Below are 22,150 nucleotides of genomic sequence, written 5' to 3' on the forward strand. Positions count from 1 at the left end.
ATATGTCACCACTTAGCATATTTTTTCTTACTTTTCTAGTAATGACAGTAAGTTCATCTGACCCACTGGTGTTTATTTTTGTTTTTGCTCCCACCTTTCCCTTGTGGCAAATGTAAGACCACCATGTATGTCATGGACTTAAGTACATGGGTTTGGGGATCTTAAGCCTGGGCTCTGTGGTTTACTAGCTTTGTGAATATGGGCAAACTACTTAATATAATTTGACTTCTGCTTTTTTTATCAGCAAAATGAGGCCACACATTATATATCAGTGAGCTGTTCGAAGATTCATTTATTTAACGTAGTAAAGAACAGTCCACCCATTGGTGTCACTCTATTATTATATCTGGTGACATGAGAAACAGTTGCCGTGGCTCAGAAAATGTGACCCACACAGGACGACACTGATGCTCTTTTTTGGGAGCAAGTGCATTGAGGTTCATTCATAAAGTAGTATTGATAAATCTACAACTATTTTTCAACTCCTATATCCTGTATTTTGCTAAGCATGGAGATTCTGTTCTTTAAGCACACACACACACAAATGCATATGGAATTAGATCGATAAATTTAAGACAAAATTCCTTGTTAGGTAGTAACAGGATTGCTTTGGGTGCTTTATAAATTTAGGAGAGAGGAGGAAGATTGTTCCTGAAGAAATTTGAGAACTGTTTCAGGGGAAGCTTGAGTGAGTGAAGGACTACAGTGAATGCAAAGCTGAGGGCCATCCTCTCGAGGGCCTGTTCTGGCCTAGGCACTGGGATGCTCCCACTACATAAATGGATTCTGTTTAACTTTCCAAAGAAACCTGGGCGTAACTGAAATGACTCCTTATTTATTTGTTCACTTGTTCATCAAATATTTATTGAGCACTTTCATTGTATGTACCAGACCCTTTTCTAGATGCTAGGAATCAAAGTGCTAGATAGATAGGTAGATGTCAGATAGATAAATAGATGGATGGTTAGATAGATAGATAGATAGATAGATAGATAGATAGATAGATAGATAGATAGATAGATAGATGGTCCTCTCCAGGAGAAATTTACATCCTAGTGTGGTAGCCTCATTAGCATATTGGGTTATGAGTTGGACTGATAACTGCAAATTCAGCAGTTCTAACCCACTAACCCACTGAGGGTGAGCGACTGAGGCTCTGTACTTCTGTAAAGAGTGACAGTCTCTGAAAGCCACAGGCAGGAGTTTGACTGTCCTTCTAGGTCACTGTAAGTCAGAATTGACTCTGCAGCAGTGAGGGTCTATTTGAGTGATGGTGATAGAGGAAAAAGAAAATTGTATGTGGTATACTAAAAGTTGAAGCAAGCCAAGTCTTGGCTTGAAACACTGCGGTGGATGAGGGCTGGAGTTCTCTCCTTGGGTGGGGAGGCTGTTTTAAACAATGCAAGCAAGGCCTCCTCATTTCACGAAATGAGTGAATAAGTGACTTGTTCAAGGTCGTGCATCCATGATTAGAGAATCCGAGCCTGGGTCAGTCTGATTCACAAACCCTTGTTTGCTCTCTAAAATATAGAGAAGCAAAGGTTTTCTTCTTTTCACACAACTGTGTAGGTTGGGCAGTTGTATTTGCGAGAGAAGACCGAAGCTGACTGGTTTTGAATTTCAGGATTCACACCGTGAAGCGTGAAATTTAACTTGCCTAAAAGCGTGTGGGAATGTAGCGGCTCACTTGTACAATTGTTGCCTGCCATGTGGAAGGCCTGAAAAGTCCTGGTGGCGCGGTTGAGTAAGCCATGGACCTCTAGCCTAGGGGCTCGATCAGGGACAGACCAGGCTGTGTGCTCCCAGTAGACTGACAGCCTCAGCAACCCTATACATAGGATCCCAAGAGTTGGGGTCAACGGGATAACAGGAGGTTGGTTTCCTATGTAGAAGACCTGGGTTCAATTCCCTGCCAATGCTCCTTACCCTCAGCCACCTCATGTCGGTCTGAGCAGCTTGGGTGCTGTTATGATACTGGACAGGTTTCAGTGGAACCTTCGGATTTAGATGGACTACAAGACAGGCCTGGCATCGACTTCCAAAAACCAGCCAAGGGAACTTTTAATACAGTTCCTCATGCTGTGGTGACCCCCCAACCATAAAATTATTCTCATTGATACTTCATCACTGTAATTTTGCTAATGTTATGAATTGGGTGACCCCTGTGAAAGGGTCATTCGACCCCAAAAGGGGTCACACCCCACAGGTTGAGAACTGCTAAACTAGAGGAATGCAGGTGTGTATGAGAGAATGACAAGGGGACCCCACAGGTTAAGAACCGCTAAACTAGAGGAATGCGGGTGTGCATGAGAGAATGACAGGGGGACCCCACAGGTTGAGAACCGCTAAACTAGAGGAATGCAGGTGTGTATGAGAGAATGACGGGGAGGATCTGCAGTCTGAGCCTTTGATTGCAACTCCCGTCATGAACTCAAATACACTAGCTGTCCACTGAGACAAAAGGGGGGAGGCAAATCCCCCCCCCATCAAGAGGGCCATCTACATGCCGTATTCAATATGGTGGCCACTGGTCACATGGCCACTACTGAGCATTGAAACTATGGCACGCACAATGGAGGAACTGAGAATTAAATTAAAATCTTTAAATATTAAAATAAAACCTATATAGCTAGGGGTCACCTTAGACAATATAGGTCTGGACCATTTGCCCTTGGAGAATTTGACTTATATGATGTCAATACTAAAAAATACATAAATAAACAAACTTTTTCCCGCCAAAAATTCTATCAATGAAAATTCTTTGGATCACAGTAACCTGATATGCAACTAACCATGAGGTTAGTGCAGGCCTGGGTGTTTCTGCCGTGCCTGGGGTGCACTTGAGTCACGGCGGCTGTCAGCGTAGAGGTGCGCGAGGGGGCCGCATGGACTCTAGGAGTCTAATGAGAGAGGTCCCAGAAGCAACAGCCCCCATGGAAAAAGCACACCAGCCAGTGTGATCATGAGGGGTCACAGGGACCAGGTATCAAGCACCAAAGAACAAAAAATCATATCACCGTGAATGAGGGGGAGTGCGGGATGGGGTCCCAATGCCCATTTGTAGACAACTGGACATCCCTTGCAGAGGAGTAGTGGGGAGGAGATGAGTCACTCAGGGTGCAGTGTAGCAACAATGAAACTCTAAACCTTCCTCTAGTTCTTAAACACCCCTCCCCCTCACTATCATGATCTCAGTTCTACCTCACAAACCTGGTTAGAGCAGAGGATGCACAGTGGTGCAGACAGGAACTGGAAACACAGGGAGTCTAGAACAGATGAACCCCTCAGGACCAGTGCTGAGAGTGGTGATACCAGGAGGGAGGAGGAAGGGTGGGGTGAAAAGGGGGAACCGCTTACAAGGATCTATATATAACCTCCTCCCTGGAGGATTGACAACAGAAAAGTGGGTGAAGGGAGACATCAGGCAGTGTAAGATATGATAAAATAATAATATATGAATTATCAAAGGTTCATGAGGAACAGGGGAGCGGGGAGGGAGGGAAAAACAAAAATGAGGGGTTGATTGCAAGAGCCCAAGTGGAAAGCAAACACTCTGAGAATGATGAAGGCAGTGAATGGACAAGTGTGCTTTACACAATGGATGGATGGCTGGATTGTGATAAGAGTTGTATGAGCCCCAATAAAAAGATTAAAAAAAAGAAAAAGGTCTGGGTTTAATGCAGCAGAACAAAGGTGGAGGGTGGTTATTAGCAATGTGTTATCTCATAAATGTAATTTGTCTAGAATGTGGGTCTTTGGAGGAAAGTCAGCATCGAGGAGGCCACTAGAAGCTTACATAAATAATAGAGGTGAGACTACATGAACTCTAGAATTGAATGGCTTTGGTCACAATGGCAAATGAGACACAGCAGAAATAGTTTGTAAAGGAACTGGGACAAGATGAATCACCCATGTGGGGGATGAACGAGGAGAATGAGTCAAAGGCAAATGCAAGGCATTGGGTGTGGAGGCCTGGGAGATGTGGATGTCTTCCACAGAGACACGGAAACTTGGAGTAGGTTAGCATTAATTCTATTCTGGAATCCTTTTAGAAGGATGCCCACACTGCAGGATAATTGGAAACACCCCAGGATATTGCAAGCCAGAGCTGGAATCACTGGTCAAAACAAATGTTCTCCTTAGTTGCCCAATGGGAAACCAGGGAGTCATCATGGCTCGCCCCTCCCCCTGGTCCCGTCTCAGCATCTCCTGCCTTCCATCAAGTTCCCAGACCTCCATCTCCTAAACACCTCACAGGGAGGCTCCCTTTTCTCGGTGCCGTCTTATTTCCAATGTCTGCATTCTCTGTCTCCTCTAGCTTCAGCTGTCTATTGAGCAGAATTGCATTTAAGATGCGATTTTCTCTGAAATCGTGCAGACTTTCATTCACAGTCACTGAAGGGGAAAGGCTCATGGCACCAGGGACTTTTACTCAGCGAGCACACCGAGGCACGCCTCATGGAGAGTCAGTGGGAGCCACTTGCAGATGTTCCAGATGCTATGAGGTGCAAACTGCCCAGAGGAAACAAAAACTACTGCAATCAATCCCAGTTTAAGGACTGGCCAAGAAGGCCTGAGGGCATTTAGCTTCGTCTTATTTTGTAAGAGAATATTTTATGAACTTTAAGTGTATAATTTATATTCTTCACACCCTGCTAATGGCTTTGGGCAAAACACGTGGGAGAAGAGGAAGAATGAATGACTTAAGATGTATTCCCATTTGATATACCACATTTAGACAAGCCTAATGATTCCTACTTGTGTTTTCTTACAGGTTACTTTAAGCCCAATCCAATATAAATAAATGTGTACTTACCAAAAATACTGCTATAGATATGCCAACCAGAAAGCCGGCTATCACATCTGACCAGTGATTTCGATATTCTGCTACTCTGTTGAGTCCAGTAAGAAAGGCCAAACACATTAAACTCAAGCACAGAACAGGCTTAGCAAGTCTTGTTCCTTTGGTTTTGATTGTGTTGGTAATATACATCTGAAATATTAAAGGAAAAACAAGACTTTTCATGAACCTATTTCCTTAATGGATACACAGAATACATTATGTTTAAATATACACACATGTGTACATGGTTCAAATAATTTACTATAGTTTATACAATTTTAAAAAAAAGTTTCTTAAAAGCTGAGAGACAGACTTTAAGAGGAACGAGCATCTTATTTTACTTACATGCATGAGTAATTTTTATATAGCATTATTAATCAGTTATGAACATTGAACATAAATATGCTAAGACCCTTTGTTATTATAATGAATCCATGCCCCCTTTTAATGATTTATTTATATTATATTTTTTGCTAAAAATATACATAGAAGAGCATGTATCAATTCAATAATTTCTACAGTTACAACCCAGTGGCATTTATTTTATCTTTAAGTAGTTTGCTTCCAAATTGTTCTGCCACCCCATGAACATAAAAAAATACTTTCTGCCTGCTAGGCTTCCTATTTAACCATTTGTTTTGTTTCCTATCTAACCATGGATGGTTCTTTAAAACAGCAGAGTGCTCATGCTAGCCATTCTGCATTGATTAGGATTGAAGAAGACTGCCAGGGATAATGTTGTAAAGAATGACAGGGTAATAGTTGAGGAAGTTTGTCCAACTTCAATGACTCCAAAAATCTGGATTCAAGGAGAATTTTATATTCTGTTCAACAACCTCTACCTTTTGACCAAAATTCTTCTGTAAAATCTTTGATTAAACTATTCATTAATTATAGCCAAGCACACTCAAGTTCTTCTGATCTTCTAGCAGATCTTAGAGATAATTAGCCACCTCCTCCAGATGAAGTCGCCCTGTGCACTGGAATAGATAGACTTGATGGCGGTGAGGTTTTTTTGGTTTTGCTTTTAGTACTGATTCTTCATTTTCTGATGTTCCAGCTGAGTAGAGACCAATTGTACTTAGATGGCAGCTTGCAAGGTTATGAGACTGCAGATCCTAGACAGTGCATGTGGAGGTAGAAATGAAGGACTTGAAGACATTGGTATTCAGCCAATCAACGCTGATGTCCCAGCAAACTATGACCCTAAAACTTTAAGCCAAGAAACTTAATTCTATGGGGCATTAGTTGTACAGAGGCAGCCTCAGCAGCTGCTTTTTTATCGGAATTTACATTTTTTTTTCAATTAACCTTGATAATGTCTTTAGAAAGGGCAAATTAATAAAGGCATTTTTGATGTTTACATTTCTGCAAACCATATTGAGACACTGTAAACTTGATACAGTCAGAACTTCTTAACAGATCTAGAAAAAATATGATGGAATATATTTCTAGTCAGTAAATGTTCCCATGAAGAAGGAATCTGCGGTCCAATTGCCATACCAAGGTTTACATTAATTTTATCTGAAATTATGAAAGTAATTCATCATGACTAAATTTTATAAATCCAAACAACAAAAACAAAATTAATTACTAGGGGCAAAGGTGCCAACCAAAGCAAAACAAGAGAATAGATATTGAAATTTTCTGGCATCTCCATTGATGTAGTTAATTAATATAGCTCTGATAGCCATGTGATATAGTTCTGGACTCTGTGCCTGTGGCTGTAATCCCATTTGAGAGGAAGTACTCCGCTATACGAATGGGCAGGATGAAGGTGGGATTAAATGCTGACTTTTGTAGAGGGTGGGACCAAATCACACCCTTTGTTCCTTTGGGGTATGGTCTGCTGAGAGACAGAAAGCCCACTGCCATCCAAGCCACCCATCAATGTAAAGGAACCAACCCTGACACGGAGAAATCCCAGGACCCTCAAAGAGGAGCACGTGTGAAGAGACCAGAGGCCGAGACCATAGGTACCAGAGACTGCGGCCCAGAGACTACAGGACAGGAGCCAAGGCAAGCAGCAGGCTCCAGACTACCAGGCTGTGATGCAGAATGACAGGCTTTTTGGTCCACAGAGGCAGAGGCCAAAGGACCAGGTAGCAGAGATGCTAACGACTGGAGAGAGGCTTGGCTGCCGGCTAAGGAGAGGTGTTGGTATGGACCAATGACTAAAACCTTACTGTTTACTGATCCTGATTTGTGGTAACCTGTTACCTCTCCCCAGAAGCTCCTTAAAGGTGAGTACTACCAGAGAGTTCTGTGTGGCCATTGCGATGAATTATCGGACCCAGCAAAGAAGTAGAGTGGTGACAGTTGGTGTCAGAAGGATGATGTTTAGAGACATGACTGCCCTCTGCCTTGTGGCAACATGAAAGCTGAAGGAGGTCAAATACCATCCTCCCCTTTCACATGGTTTTTGCAGCGATTAAGAATGTATAGTGGCCATCGATTGCACTGTAAGACATGTCTGTAGTTCTGAGTCACGAGGCTAAGCAATAATAAGCTCAGGTGGCAGAGTAGTTGCATATTGGGCCACAATCCACAAGGCCAGATGTTTGAAACCACAAGCAGCTTCTCAGGAGAATGATGAGGCTTTCCACTCCTGTAAGTTTCAGACTCAGAAACTCACAGTGGCAGTTTTACCCCATTCTATATGGTCGCTATTAGCTGGCATCAAATCGATGCTAACACTATACTCAATAAGAACTGGGTCTTTCTTCCAACTTAATTTATCATGTTGCTCAATATAAGTTCCAATGTGCATGACGACACCAGGGGTCCTGGTGGTGCTGTGGTTAAGAACTTACTGCTAACTAAAAGGTCAGCAGGTAACACCTACCAGCCATTCTGCAGGAGAAAGATGGGGCAGCCAGATCCCTGAAATATCCCAGCCTTGGATACCCCACAGGGCAGATTCTTTTCTCTTACAAGTTTGCTGGGAGTTGGAATTGACTGGACAGCAACAAGCTTCAGTTTGGGGGGTTGCTGTACTATAAAAACAGATGGCAAGCGAATGTGTTGGTTGTTATTTTGTTAGCAGCCGGGTAATTATGAGAGAGAGGCTTTTGAGAGTGGCATAAGAAACTGGTTTGATAGGATTAAAGTCAGGTAAGTATCTGATACCAATAATGCACTCTGATAATACTCAGAAATCCATGACCACTTACCTATTCTCCTGATTTGCATATATTTGAAAATGGCTGAGATATTGGACTAAAATCAGAATTTAAAATTTGGCTCATAACAGTCATTTTTTCAATGTAATGAAATTCAGTAATTATCTTCTATTTTTGCTTTATTTTTTGTTCCTGGGAAAAATTTGCAATCTTATTAGTTGGCAGAAGGGGTGGTATGAATATTTAAATGCCCCGTGTGATATGGAGCGTCTCTCAAGCCAAATTCTAGCCCATCGCAATCCATCCCAGATCCCAATAGGCTGCAGAAAAACAAAAAAGAGACTTGCTTCCATTTGGGCCCGTGGCTGTCGGGAGTTATGCCTGTACATTCTAAACTGATGCTCAGGAGAGCTTACTGATTTCACTATGGCGAGTAAGTCAACATGTCAGAAGCAGGAAGAGGTGGGAAAGAGAAATTCATGTCCTTGGCATGCTGAAGACATGTGTTATAAAGCTCTGGTCACTCAAGCAACGAAGCATGGGTATCACACCACTTCGTTTCCAATGATGCAGAATAATTCCTAACATGACTAGTTCATTTGAATGAAGTTGAACACAGAAAAAATTTGGATGGTTTCTGAAATAAAACAACTACACAGCTGACACAAGATTTCTGCAATAAAAGATTAATGCAATAAACTAAATATGAATGAGTGCTAGATCACTGCAATGCAGGGAGAAGGCAGGGGCAAGTAGTTCCACAGAAAGGAGACCACATCCATACTCTGCTGTTCAGGTGGCACGGGGTATGCATGTGGCCTGGGTGGAAAACCCCCAACAGATGCTACACGGCCATCTCACAAGGCAATGTCAGCTCTACCCCAGGCTTCCGTGTTCAAGGTGTATGGAACACCAGTTGCCATTTAGTTCATCCCAGTCCCTGGCAACCCAGTGTAGTATAGGTACATCCTGATCTACGGGCCACCGTGTTCTAATGCTTCTTTGAATCTTGCCTGAGTGAAGCAGAAATGGTGTGATAAGGAGCCTAATGACACAAGGTGACCATTCTGCAAACTCTTGAACAGGCGTTTTCATCAGTAAGAATGTAAAATTTAGCTCTTCCTCTACTGCTGTGGTTGTTTCGCGTCATCAAGTCCGTTGCGACCCTCAATGATGCTATGCACAATAGAATGAAACGCCCTCCTCTACTAAATCCCTACGCTAATGGGCAGCGACAGAGGAGACAGTAAATGCATTCTAGGGTTCGCTGGACTTCTTGAGACATTTGCTTACATTCGACATCAAGATGGGTCATGACAGTGCTTGTATTGCACATATTTTCTTTTTTAAGAATAGCTTTGTTTGCTTCCCCTCTAGATGGCTGCTTGTTTGACCTCAATCCTTTATGACCCCAGACCCTCTATCTGTCGACAGACGGGCACCATCTCCTCTCTTCACCACGTTTGTTTACGCACCCGCTTTGTCTTCAGTAATCATGTCTTGAAGTTGATTATCAAAGAGTGCCAAGTTGTCAGAACAAAGTGTTCTTGTGTTAAGGGAGGCATTGGGTAGAGCCCAGAGTTCATCTCATAGCCTAATACTTATCACATAAATATATATACATCGACCTCTATCCCTTTCATTAGAAATTAATACATTCACATGTTGTTGTTCCCCCACCCCTGAAGGGGATGAATGACAGAAATGGGGGTGAAGAGCGATCAGACAGTGTAAAATACAAAATAATAATAACAATGTACAATTGATCAAGGATTCACAAGGGTGGGTGGGTGGGGAAAAAAGAGGAGCTGACACCAAGGGTTCAAGTAGAAAATGTTTTGGAAAAGATGATGGTAACATATGTACAAATATACTTGATAAAATTGATGTATGCAATGTTATAAGAGCTGTAAGAGTCCCCAGTAAAGTGATTTACACCATGTAAGAATAGTGTTGTTGGCATATCATTCACATATCATACAATTGAATAGCTTAATCAGATTAAGAAGAATTGTGTGATCACCACCAGAATCCATTTCAGAATATTTTCTTCTTTCTTATTGTTGTTAGCTCCCCATTACCAGCCCCCACCCCCCCAATCCATGCCTTCCACCCCCAAATCAACTCACTGCCAATGAATCAATTCTAATGCATTGCAACATTGTGAGTTAGTATTATACCAGTTACTGTTTCTCTAGATTTACTTATCCTGGATTCCATATATTGGATTCATATTTCATACAAAACACAAACAACTAACAAAAACAACACTGACAAAACAAAACAGAAAAAAGCTCTCAATTGCAAAGAAAGCAAAAAATATAAAAAATCTGGAACAACTCCAAAATGGGTCAAAAGGGAGATCAAATGATATAGCGTGACATGGACCATGGTCACCTTTCCAGTGCTCTGCCTGCCGGCAAGACTACACACACTCCTGGGCGATGGTCAGAGAGCATTCACCAGCAGTCTAATCCACACAGGGGTCCCTGCGAATGGAGTTTTGGTTTCCACTGTCATCTGTGGCCTTCTGCAAACAAGGTGCTCAGAATGTAAGCTCTGATACTGTCCCACTGAGATTTAGATTTTTAAAAATTTATAATCCTTGGCTCTCACAGCCTTGGGTGGTTCTTCATGTGGAGTTAGTTGATGCCTCATTTAGATAGCTGCTTGTTTTACGAAAACTTTGACGACCCCAGATGCTATTCCTTCTGATAGCTACATACCATCTGGGTTCTTCGCCGCATTTTGCTATGACACCCGTGTCTTCAGTGATCTCTTCATGGGGGTGTGCATTGCACATATTTTCTGGAGTACAGTCGGTTGGTATGGATGTCACAAAAGAAAAATTAGAGAGTTTTTACTTGTCCTCAACAACTATTAAGTATTTTATGAATAGACGTGCCTTTTAACCAGTCTAATTGTGTTATCTGCACAGAAAGTCTATTATTCTTAATTTATGGCATAAAAATCTGCTAAGCAAGTTAGAAACAGGACATGAATTGATTACTTATGCCTTCTTGGTTTTTAATTCACTTATGAAACCATCTAGATTAGCCACCTGTCAAAAGGCAGCTAAAATAAAACACAACAGGAGGGCCTAAGAATTGAACAGTCTGTTTACCTAATCCTGAGGGATCGGCCCTCCACCTTATAGTTCCACATCCATGTCAGCATTCCAGACTCATTCCACAAACATCAATTTGCATAAAAATGCAGAAAATCAAAGCTCATTGTTTGCTGCCTGTTTACAGCTTAGTGGGATACCTGACAGCAGAGTGGGTCAGTGCTTGACTGATAACCTAAAGGCTGCAGGTTTGAATGCATTTGCCACTGGGTGGGAGGGAGATGAGGCAGCTGTTTCCATGAGGATTGTAGTCTCAGAAACCCTAGGCAGCAGTTGTGCTATACAGGCTATGACTCAGGATGAACTCAGTGGCACCCACCCACAAAAGTCAGATGGGTATTGTTATACCCCTTCCTCCTTGTTTATGCAAACACATTCAAGCATTGACACATAGATATTTTGCTTGCTTTTCCATTTTACTAAAATCTTAATAGCCATGTTACTCTGTTATGTGACTGGACTCATTTATTTGTAAAAAAGGAATGCTTTTCACTTCTTTGTAAATTGAGAAAACACACTATATAAAGATAAATCAATAAAACAGTCAAAGTCTCTACCAGAGACTGGGCTAGATGGCTTCAAAGAGGAGATTCCTGAGGTTCAATTCTAAGGGATGAGCCCAAAGTTCCAAGGAAAGGAGCAGAAACCAGAAATATGCCCCAGGCACAGAGATAATGCAGGGGATCCTTTCAAGGAGCTCGCTCTCAGGGGATTGACCACAATGCGTGGCTAGCGCTGATTTTCGTTGTTCTTTCACTAGTCGGGAGGTCTGATGGAACGCACAACTGTAAACTCAGTACCTGGTCACAGCCTGACACACAGTAAGCTCTCCATATAGATACATAAATAAATGTATGATGAAGAATGCAGAGCCCACGGACAGAGGATGACGTATTTTCTTCATACCATTTGTCAATATCTAAAATGATGTTCTCAACTTGTTTCTGCCCTTCCACTGTTACACCTCATTAGAAGGGCCCTTTGCCCATTCACTGATCCATATGAAAGACACAGCACAGTGGTGTGTCCATAGAGGTGTCCACTGACTATGGACTGAAACAAGTTAACAACATGCATGAGAAAAAGTAAAAATTTTCCAGTGTTTTATTGTTATAAAATACTTATCTCTATCAGACATTCGCTTGCATCTGCATTTGTTCACTTGTTCATAACATGTCTCCTCCTTTCTATCTCACGCTGGCTGGAGCAATATCTGGTAGAGGGTAGCCATTTGCGATAGGTAAGGATGGCCATTCCTTAATCCCTGGAGCTATGAACATGTTATTTTATACAAAAGAGCTGAATTTTCAGACCTAGTTAAGGGTAAGACCTTTGCAATGGGGAGATTTTCTTGGAAAATGAATCATGATTTCTTGAGCATGCAGAATCTTTCTGACTGATGGATGAGAACAAGAGCTTCCAATGGAGTGAACTCCCTCCCTAACACGTGCATAAGGTTCGTAGTATTTTACATCCACCAAACACTGCCGGCTTGAACTGAAAGGGGAAGACAGAGTATGAAATGAAAGAATTCTGCCAGACACTAAAAATCAGAGGCAAGAAATAAACTACAAAACTGCTCATTTGCAAAAGTGTAGTACTTTTCATTAAAAAGCAAGGGGTAAGAGAGCTCAGAGGTATGTAAGAATATTCTCAGGCCTGGAAACCAAATGCTATTGAAACTGCTTGGAACCAGTAACTCCATTTTCCCCATGCTTTCCTCCCTTTTCCAAAAAGGATTATCTACAACTGGTATCCTATTTTGCCCTACAATTGCATTTGGGAACTAGATCGCTTAATTATTAGTTTCAGAGATCCACACTGATGGAGAGGACTATTGCTCCAGAGTGCCATCTATACCTATTTTAGAACATTTACCTGCTAAGTTTTGGTATCTTGAAGGTTTGGAACTTTCTGTTGTTTTGAATTAAGATGTTGAACAGATGTTAGAATGGGTTGAGCTTTGGGGAGAATTTTAGATGTCATGTGGGATGTGTGACTCTTTGTAGGCCATAAGAAGGACAATGATAAGAACAATGATGCCCCACTAAAGATGTCTTTCCCTTGGGAAAGTTCTGCAATTTGCGGCACTTGGATCTTTCAGAATGGTCAATTCAGCCTGAACTTCTACTCCACTTTAGCTTTGCATCTGTCTCTTGCTACTATCAAACCCTTAGATCGACTTAAGCCAGCAACAAAAGAAACTTATTTCTCTGTGATTAAACTAAAGGCATGAAAAGAATGTTCCTAAGGCAGACCCTTATCAGGATTTCTCTCTGCAACTCTCTAGAAATGTTTTAGGAAAACTGCTAGTTTATGACGCCTGTCAAACGCCACTGAACAAATTCATACACCCTACACAGGTTATCAACCAACCACATTCACATCGCTGCTGCTGTCCAGTCAATTCTAATGCGTAGTGAGCCTACAAGGACACCGTAAAACTGCTCCTGAGGGTTTCTTAGGGAATAAATCTTCATGGGCTCTGGTTTGTCTTATCTTTCTTCTAAGAGTGGCTGGTGGGTTTGAACGGCTGGCCTTGGGGTTCGCAGTCCGTTGCTTTCCCCACTGGGCCACCAGGACTTCTTACCAACTGCCATAGAGACACAGATTTTGCAACTTCCATTCAGTGTTGCGCCATAAACTCTTGATTTTACCTAATAAATATGCCTGTCACTCCATTTTGGCACATTTGACTTCACAGTCTCCCATTCTGTTTGGAGCCTGCAATAAATCTCTGCTTTTATTTGAACAGATGAGATGTTCTTACTTGTTGACACCATAATCCCTGAAACCTATGAGCACATTCCTTTACAAAGCAAAAGCGACTTTGCAAATATAATTAAGGTTAAGAACGTTGAACGGGGACGATTATCCTGGATTATCCAGGTGCGGTGATTCCAGCATACATCAGAATCCTCAATATGTGGCTTGAGTCCTAGTCTGGAACAAGGTTAGAAAGGTTATCCCATATATGAAAGCTTTGGTCTCCATACAGGGATGAAACGGGAATAACTCTGAAGGCGCTGCCACAACACATTGTTGGCATTAAATTACATACATGCACAAGCCACTCACAGAGTATGACTTGAATTGGGGCTGGAAAACACGGTCACCCTCTGCTCTTGATTCGGGGGCAGTGCCCAACGAGGGCCGATCGTCGAGGTCTCAGTGCCAGTGTGAGCCTGTAGAAAACATGGCTCTCTCTTCTCCTCATTCTTCTCTCCTTACCCTCATTCGTCTCCCTTTCAAAGTCTTTACCTGAAGACCCCCACCAATGGCTCCATTGTATTTGGCTTTTGTGCATACTTTCTCATTTTTTTTTCCAACTTCTAACCTGTTTTGCCAGCCCCACTCGTGTGGGATGAACTCGGTTGTATGATCCCTCAGCCACCCAGGCACCGCCCTGTGGTTGCGCTCTCCTTCCTCCCAATGGGAGCCGGGACCAACCCCACTGCTGGACATCCCCTCTGGCAACCCAGGATACACAGCGAAAACTGGAATGAACTGCGTCCCGTAGTCTTACTCACTGATTATTTTCATTATAAGTTTAGGATTAGATTCTACTTAAACTGATTACCATTTTTTCGTGCCTGGATTAAAACAATCCAATAAAGCAATACGTTTGTTGTTTGTTTTAATCAGGGTCCCAAACTTTTAAAACAGGGGGCCAGTTCACTGGCCCTCAGGCCCGTTGGAGGGCCAGACTACAGTTTTTGTGTTTTTTTAAAACTATGAACAAATTCCTATGCACACTGCACATATCTTATTTTGAAGTAAAAAAACAAAAACACCCAAGAACCGGATGAATGTCCTTGGGGGCCACATGTGGCCCACGGGCCATAGTGTGAGGACGCCGGGTTTTAATAATCATCCAACATTCTTGGTCACATTCGGCTTGTCTCCTAAAACCTCCATGAGTTCCTTACGGGGACTGATGACTTTGACAGCTTCTGCTGACCATCAATTGTTATTTTTAAAAAGTTAATTTAAAAAATAAAAATTGTTAGTTTCAAAATAACCTTCCATCCTGTCGTGGGCATCTCTCCCATTAGTTTCTCTCTCCTTATGGATCACCAACACCAAAGCAACATCAAGGTTAGAACTCATGGTTAGAATACAAAATGTAGATGTTTCTTTTTAAATTAACCTGGAGATATTGAATGTAATTTTTTTGCTTTAGTGGGCTGTGTAGTCTCTTGGACATCTGATTACTCTATCCACGCTTGTCATTCTTATCCATATTCATACATGGCCAATTAGCATGAATATAGCATAAATATGATGGCAGGAAAATTAATTGTAGAAAGACCATGCCTTTGAGCCAGATTGATGTATTCACATAATTCAGACACTTAGGGACAGTGATGGATGTGCAATACATGGTTGACACTTCAAGTCATATACATTACAGAGTACAATCTGGATTATACAACATGATAATAATTTACTTTCCGTAATGGATCTAAGCATCACCATGAGTATTTATGCTGCATTGAACCGGAATAGGAATGGGGAGGAAAGACTCTTGAATAACGGCCCACTTCTGCAGCTCATCCTTCCTGCTCTGGCAAAATGACAGTGTGGCTGTGGTGGTTGCATAATCTGTTATCAATTCGAGAGGATTAAGAGTGAAGGGGGGAGTTTAGCCTGCCAATCAGGTGGCAGTTTGATGATCTCATTTGTAGGTGCAAAGAACATAAACAGCTCGCTCGAGGCAGGACACAAGCTCACTCCCTGAGAGACAATGCTGCAGACAAGACGCATGGAGCTACCTTAGTGCCCTGAGCTGGAGGAGCCACACAGAGACCCCTGCCAGTGCTGAGATGCTTACGGCACCACTGTATCCACAAGACCTTCTACCCACTGCTGTGACCTTCCTGCATTCAGCATCATTGCATGTTTCTCATGACACTGAAGAGGATTTTACAGATTGGTATCAGACATATGGGCTAATATCGGACTAATGGACTTGATCTGGGCTGGGTTGGGATGTTTGCTCAATATTCAGTTGCTCTTGCATATAAAGCTCTTTCTTATTCACATGTATTTATAAATTTGTTGTCTAATTTACCCAGACTAACAAAGTGCTCCAGTGGGAACCTTGCATGACCTCATCATCCTAGTGAGGAGGCAACAGAAGAGAAGGCAGAGGTCAGCTGGCAGTCTTCCCCAATCTTCTTGGGCCTTCACTGCCATGTGTCTTGCCTATTAGGTCATCGGGCAACCTACAGACAATCCCTGGCAGGGTACTTTCTGCCCCATGGCTTGGTTCATTTAAGCTCTTACATTACATTTCATTAAGCTATAATCCTGAGTCTCAGCCACTCCTCCCTTAGGTTTCCACGTTGACTGTCTTTCCGCTCAGTTTCTGCAATGGTGTCCTCTTCCTGTCAGCACAGCCAAGCTCTCTACTGCCTGACCTGCTTCCACGTCGGTGTATTTACAAGTTCTCTCAGAGTTTTAAAGCAGAAATGAAGCACACACTCTCCCTGCATTCTGATTTTTGCCCAGCCTCTCTATTTTTAATCAAACAATGTCGAGTAGGACAAACAATATTGGAACACCGTGATGAAAGGGGAATGGAAAATAGAGAATTTTATTTATTACATTGATGACAGCTAGATACCAAACCTACAACCACCCGTAGTTCATCAAACAACTCTGTTTTAAATGGCACATTACATAATAAACATGCTGTTATTGACTCTATTGAACTGTTACTGAATTTTTCAAATGAGACAATTACCATATATACTTGTGTATAAGCCGAGTTTTTCCGAACATTTTTAGTGTGGTTTTTGTGGTGAAATTGGGTGCCTCGGCTGAGATTCGGGTCAGCTTATACTTGAGTATATACGGTACATCTCATCTTCCTTTCCCCGCCCAGGTATTGGTAACGCAACAACTACATTTTTCTTCTCTGTCACCAAAATTAACAGATTGTTTTGTATGCCACTTTACCTACTTGGGGGATTTCATATTCAGTTTGTACAAACTATTAAGGGAAGCTCGGTCTCAGAAATTCAATGTTCGGGGCCAAAGTAACTTCTTGCAGACTTCATTACATCGTAGTGTCCATGAATGAGAAGGACAATGTTATTCATGTTGCTTAGAACTGGCAGGATGCAGGCTTGCTTCATTCATAGATAATTTCATGTGTTGCTTGTCATCCCCTCATTTCTTGGCAGAGTGTCTGAGCTGTCAGAGATGCCCAGTAAATGTCGGCTGAGTAACACTGAATCCAGACAAAGAGACCTGGTGGTGCAGGCGGGTAGGTTTGGGGATGATAACTACGAGGTTTTCGATGCAAACCCACTAGATGCCCCTCAGGAGAAAGATGAGGATGCTGTACCTGTAAGATTTACAGTCTTGGAAACCCACTATGAGTCAGAACAGGAGCCCTGGTGGTATAGTGGAACAGGCTTTGCTGCTAGCCACAAGGCCGCAGTTCAAACCCACCAGCGGCTCCTGGGGATAAAGATGAGGTTTTCTGCTCTCATAAATTTCTATAGCTGAATGCCCTCTTCAATAAGTGGGGCTGGAAAACAGCATATTTACATGCACAAAAACGAAGCAAGACCCTTACCTCACTCCATGCACAAGAATAAACTCAAAGTGGATCACAGACCTTGTGGTAAAATCCCACACTATTAGGGCCATCAATGAGGGAATTGGGACAAACCTGAGAACTCTGATGCAGAGAATACATAGGTTATCAGAAATTGGGAAGAACACAAATAAAAATGAGCCACAAATTGACAAGTGGGATACACTGATGATAAAATCCCTGTGTACACTGAAAGAATTCACCAAGACAGTAATAAGAGAGTCCACAGACTGAAAAAAACATCTTTAGTAATGACACATCAGACAAAGACTTTATTACTAAAATCTATAATGCTCTGCTAGCTTCCAAAAAGAAAAAAAAAATTGCCAAATGAGGAGGTAGGCACAGACCTGAACAGAAGTTTCACAGGGGCAGAAATCCAAATGGCCAATAAACATAAGAAAATGTTCCCCATAATTAGCCTTATGAGAAATGCAAATTAAAACAACTATGAGATACCACCTAACACCCTCAAAGACAGCCCAATTAAAAAAATCAGAAAGCAACAAGTATTGGAGGGGGTGTGGTGAAATAGGAACTCTCATCCACTGCTGGTAGACCTGTAGGTATGTACAGCCACTATGGAAATCAGTTTGGTGATATCTACAACAGATGGAAATTAAGCTACCATACGACCCAGCAATCCCCCTACTGGGCATACATCCAGAAGAGACAAGAAACAAACCACGGCCAGACATCTGTGCTCCAATGTTCACTGCAGCATAGTTCACAATCACAAGGAGTTGGAAACAACCCAATCACAAGGAGTTGGAAACAACCCAAATTTCCATCAACTGATGAGTGGATTAAAAACCTGTGGTACATACATATAATGGAGTACTACACATCCCTAAAAAACAGTGATGAACACATGAAGCACATCGTCATATGGGAAGAACTGGGGGAAAGTATGCTAAGCGAAGTAAGTCAAGCACAAAAGGACAAGTACATCATGGGCCCGCTGAGGTAAGCTTAAAACAAAATGCAAAAGGGGCATAGGGAAAAAGCTACTGTATACAAACACTCCAGGGGTGAGGTCCACGTAGTATGGCAGAGGCCAGATTAAATCCAGGGATACATATGTTAATCAACTAAAAAGGAGGGGGGAAAATCATAGGCAGTGGAGGAACAGGGCACTAACCCACCCACGGGAGGGTATTGTTTATATCTCCACAGGGAAAGAGGTACCAGACTTCAACCTGGTGCTCCAAGATGTTAATTCAAAAGAAGTAATAGACAGGTCTGAGAAGCCATCCCCAATCTCGACTATGTGGACATCCTCCCTTCCTGCAGAAGAATTCACCTCAGAGGACAGCACTGAATCTACAGCTCAGGGAGAGGGACATGTCTGATCAGAGCACAGGGGAGCAAATTCAGGGGGAAGAAGAGAGAGTGGAGCACGTCCTGGCCCACCATGCCCTGAGGATGATACTCCTGCTCAGAGCAGCCAATGCACAGAGAGGACAACAGGGCTGGCCCCACCATGAGACAAGACATCCCTCACTGACCCTTAGCTCTATGGGCAACAACACTGGACACACAGAGTGGGATCTGCACCGGATCTGACCCCTCCACACCAAGGCGAAACACTAAGGGTGTGCAACAGAACAGGAAAGGGAGCAGAGTAAGGAAGCCCAGAGGGCATACTAAAAGTAGACTTTGGGGCCAGGGCGTGGCACTCCACTCTTAAAGATCAACAAACAGACCTTGAACTATCTATAGGCTTTCCTGCCCCCACCTTGGTTTTTTGTTTTTGCTGTTTTGTTTTCTTTTGTTGCTTTGTTTTGCTCTGTCTTGTGTGTTGTGCATATTACTATCTCTGCAGGTCAATCTAGGTAAGATAGATGGGAAAAACAATCTGGAGGTGAAAACAATGGGACTGAGGGTTCCAGGAGACATGGGAGAGGAGGAAGCAGGGAAAAGGAAGTGGGTGTTAACAAACCCAGGGACAATAAATGGTGAGGAGGATGTAAGAGGCCTGGTAGGGCTAGCTCAAGGGCAATGCAACTGAGAGGAATTACTGAAACCCAAATGAAGGCTGAGCATGATAGTGGGACAAGAGGAAAGTAAAAGGAAATAGAGGTAAGAATTAGGGGGCAAAGGGCATTTATAAAGGTATAAATGCAGGTATGTACACAAGTAAATATATTTATATATGACGATGGGGAAATACATGTATGTGCATATATTTCTAGGTTTGGTATTAAAGTAGCAGATGAACATTGGACCTCAATGTTCTCAAGTATTCAAGTACTCCCTCAATGCAAGAACACTTTTTCCTATTAACCCAGCTTTCCATGATGCTAACCTTCCCGACATGATCCCTGAAGACAAAGTGGGTGCATAAGAAAATTTGGTGAAGAAAGCAGATGGGGCCTGGCTATCTTAAGATATAATGTCTGGGGTCTTAAAGGCTTTAAGATGAACAAGCGACCAGCTAGCTGAGAAGCAACAAAGTTCACATGGAAGAAGCACACCAGCCCTTATGATCATGAGGTGTTGATAGTATTAGGTATCAGGCATCAAAGAACAAAAAATCGGGAAGTGGAGAATGGAGACTCAATGCCCATCTGTAGGCACCTAAGACATCCCTTACAGAAAGGTCACTGGAAGGAGATGAGCCAGTCAGGGTGCAGTTTAACACCAAGGGAATATGCACCTCCTCTTCCCCACTATCATGATCCCAATTCTACTTTAGAAATCCTGTTAGACCAGATGGTATAGATAAGAGCTGGAAACACAGGGAATCCAAGACAGATAAACCCCTCAGGACCAATAGTGAAAGTAGCGATGCCAGGAGGGTGAGGGAAAGGTGTGTGGGTGTGGAACCATTCACAGTGATCTACATATAGGACCCCTCCCTGTGGGATGAACAATAGAAAAGTGGGTGAAGGGAGATATCAGACAGTATAAGACATAAAATAATAATAAAAAATTATAAATTATCAAGGGTTTGTAAGGGAGAGAGAGTAGAAGAGGGAAAGGATAAAATGAGGAACTGCTATTAAAGGCTCAAGTAGAAAGAAAATGAATTGAAAATGATGGCAACAAATGTATAAATGTGCTTGATACAATGGATGGATGCATGAATTATGTTAAGAGTTTGTTCGAGCCCCCAATAAAATGATTTAAAAAATATCTGTAGCTTTGTAAACTCAAAGAGGGCCGCTCCACTGGGCCCTTTAGGGTAACCATGAGTTGCAAACAACTCTTTGGTCGTATTTGGTCTTTTTAATGAGTCAGAATGGACTAGAGGGCTGTGGATTTGGTTTGGATTTGATTATATAGAAAATGCAGACCTAGCATTGAAATCATACAACAGTGTAACGTTTATCCTTATCACATGACAGCATGATGATAATGTTTGCTTTGAGACTGGAATAAAATATTAAAACTATTCATTTGGTATAAAGCTACATACTTGTAATATGTTGAATTTCCTTACTTATAAGCAGAGGGGTTGTAGTGAAATTAGTTTATGCCGTCTTTTCCATGGTGCTTTGGAAAAGCCAGTTGAAGAGCTCTCCCCCCTTATCCAGAGGTTGCCTAGTAGTCCAGCCCAGTGAGTTTGTTACTCTTGTTCAGGTTCATTACACTTTTTGAATAAACTGTAGCAACTCCACAGATGGTTTGATACTTTTTGTTTGCCCATTAGTTTATCTGCTTTGCATTAATTAGGCCAGTTTATTATGCAAATCTAGGGACATCTGGTCCACTGAGGGTTTGGTCAGTTCGTGGCCCTGCTGGAAAGGCTATGCCTGGCCACTGAGAACTGATTGCGATCGAGTCATTGCAGCTCAGAGTGATTCCTCTAGTCGAAAAGCCCTTGTGAGTTTGAGACTAAACCTTGACAGGGGGTGTCCTGTAGAGATAAGGAGGAGGGAGCCTGGTCTTTCACCCGTGGAGTGGCTGCTGGATTCAAACCACTGTTTTGTGGTTAGCAGCCCAATGCTCAACTCACTACGCCAACAGGGATTCTTTATTTTATTTTATTTTTTTTACATTTTATTAGGGACTCATACAACTCCCATCACAATCCATACATATACATACATCAATTGTATAAAGACACATCCATACATTCCCCGCCCCAATCATTCTCAAAGCATTTGCTCTCCACTTACACCCTTTGCATCAGGTCCTCTTTTTTTTTTCCCCTCCCTCCCCGCCCCCCCTCCCTCATGTGCCCTTGGTCATTTATACATTGCCACTTTGTCATATCTTGCTCTATCCGGAGTCTCCCTTCCCCCCCTTCTCCGCCGTTCATCTCCCAGGGAGGACGTCACATGCGGATCCTTGCACTCTGACAAGGAACTTGCTTAAATAGGAGGTAACCCCACATGGGTTTTAGACAGGTGCGAAGAGAGAAGCTGAGAGAGGGGAGGCCAGAAACCTTGTAAGCGAGCTGAAAACACTGAAGCTGGCCTGGAAAGGCCCCTATTATAGAG

At 42.4% G+C, this 22,150-nt stretch overlaps 1 protein-coding gene across 1 annotated transcript in view; it reads right to left on the reverse strand.

Moving 5' to 3' along the window:
• Positions 1–22,150, reverse strand: part of PLPPR5 (phospholipid phosphatase related 5) — a 188,002-nt gene that overhangs the window by 13,867 nt on the left and 151,985 nt on the right. The window contains exon 5 of the mRNA XM_075539991.1: positions 4,817–4,993. Coding sequence (XP_075396106.1) covers positions 4,817–4,993 — 177 coding nt within the window. The remainder of the gene's footprint in view (positions 1–4,816; positions 4,994–22,150) is intronic.

This window comes from Tenrec ecaudatus, chromosome 1 (genome assembly GCF_050624435.1).
Source record: "Tenrec ecaudatus isolate mTenEca1 chromosome 1, mTenEca1.hap1, whole genome shotgun sequence".
NCBI classification, from domain to species: Eukaryota; Metazoa; Chordata; class Mammalia; order Afrosoricida; family Tenrecidae; genus Tenrec; species Tenrec ecaudatus.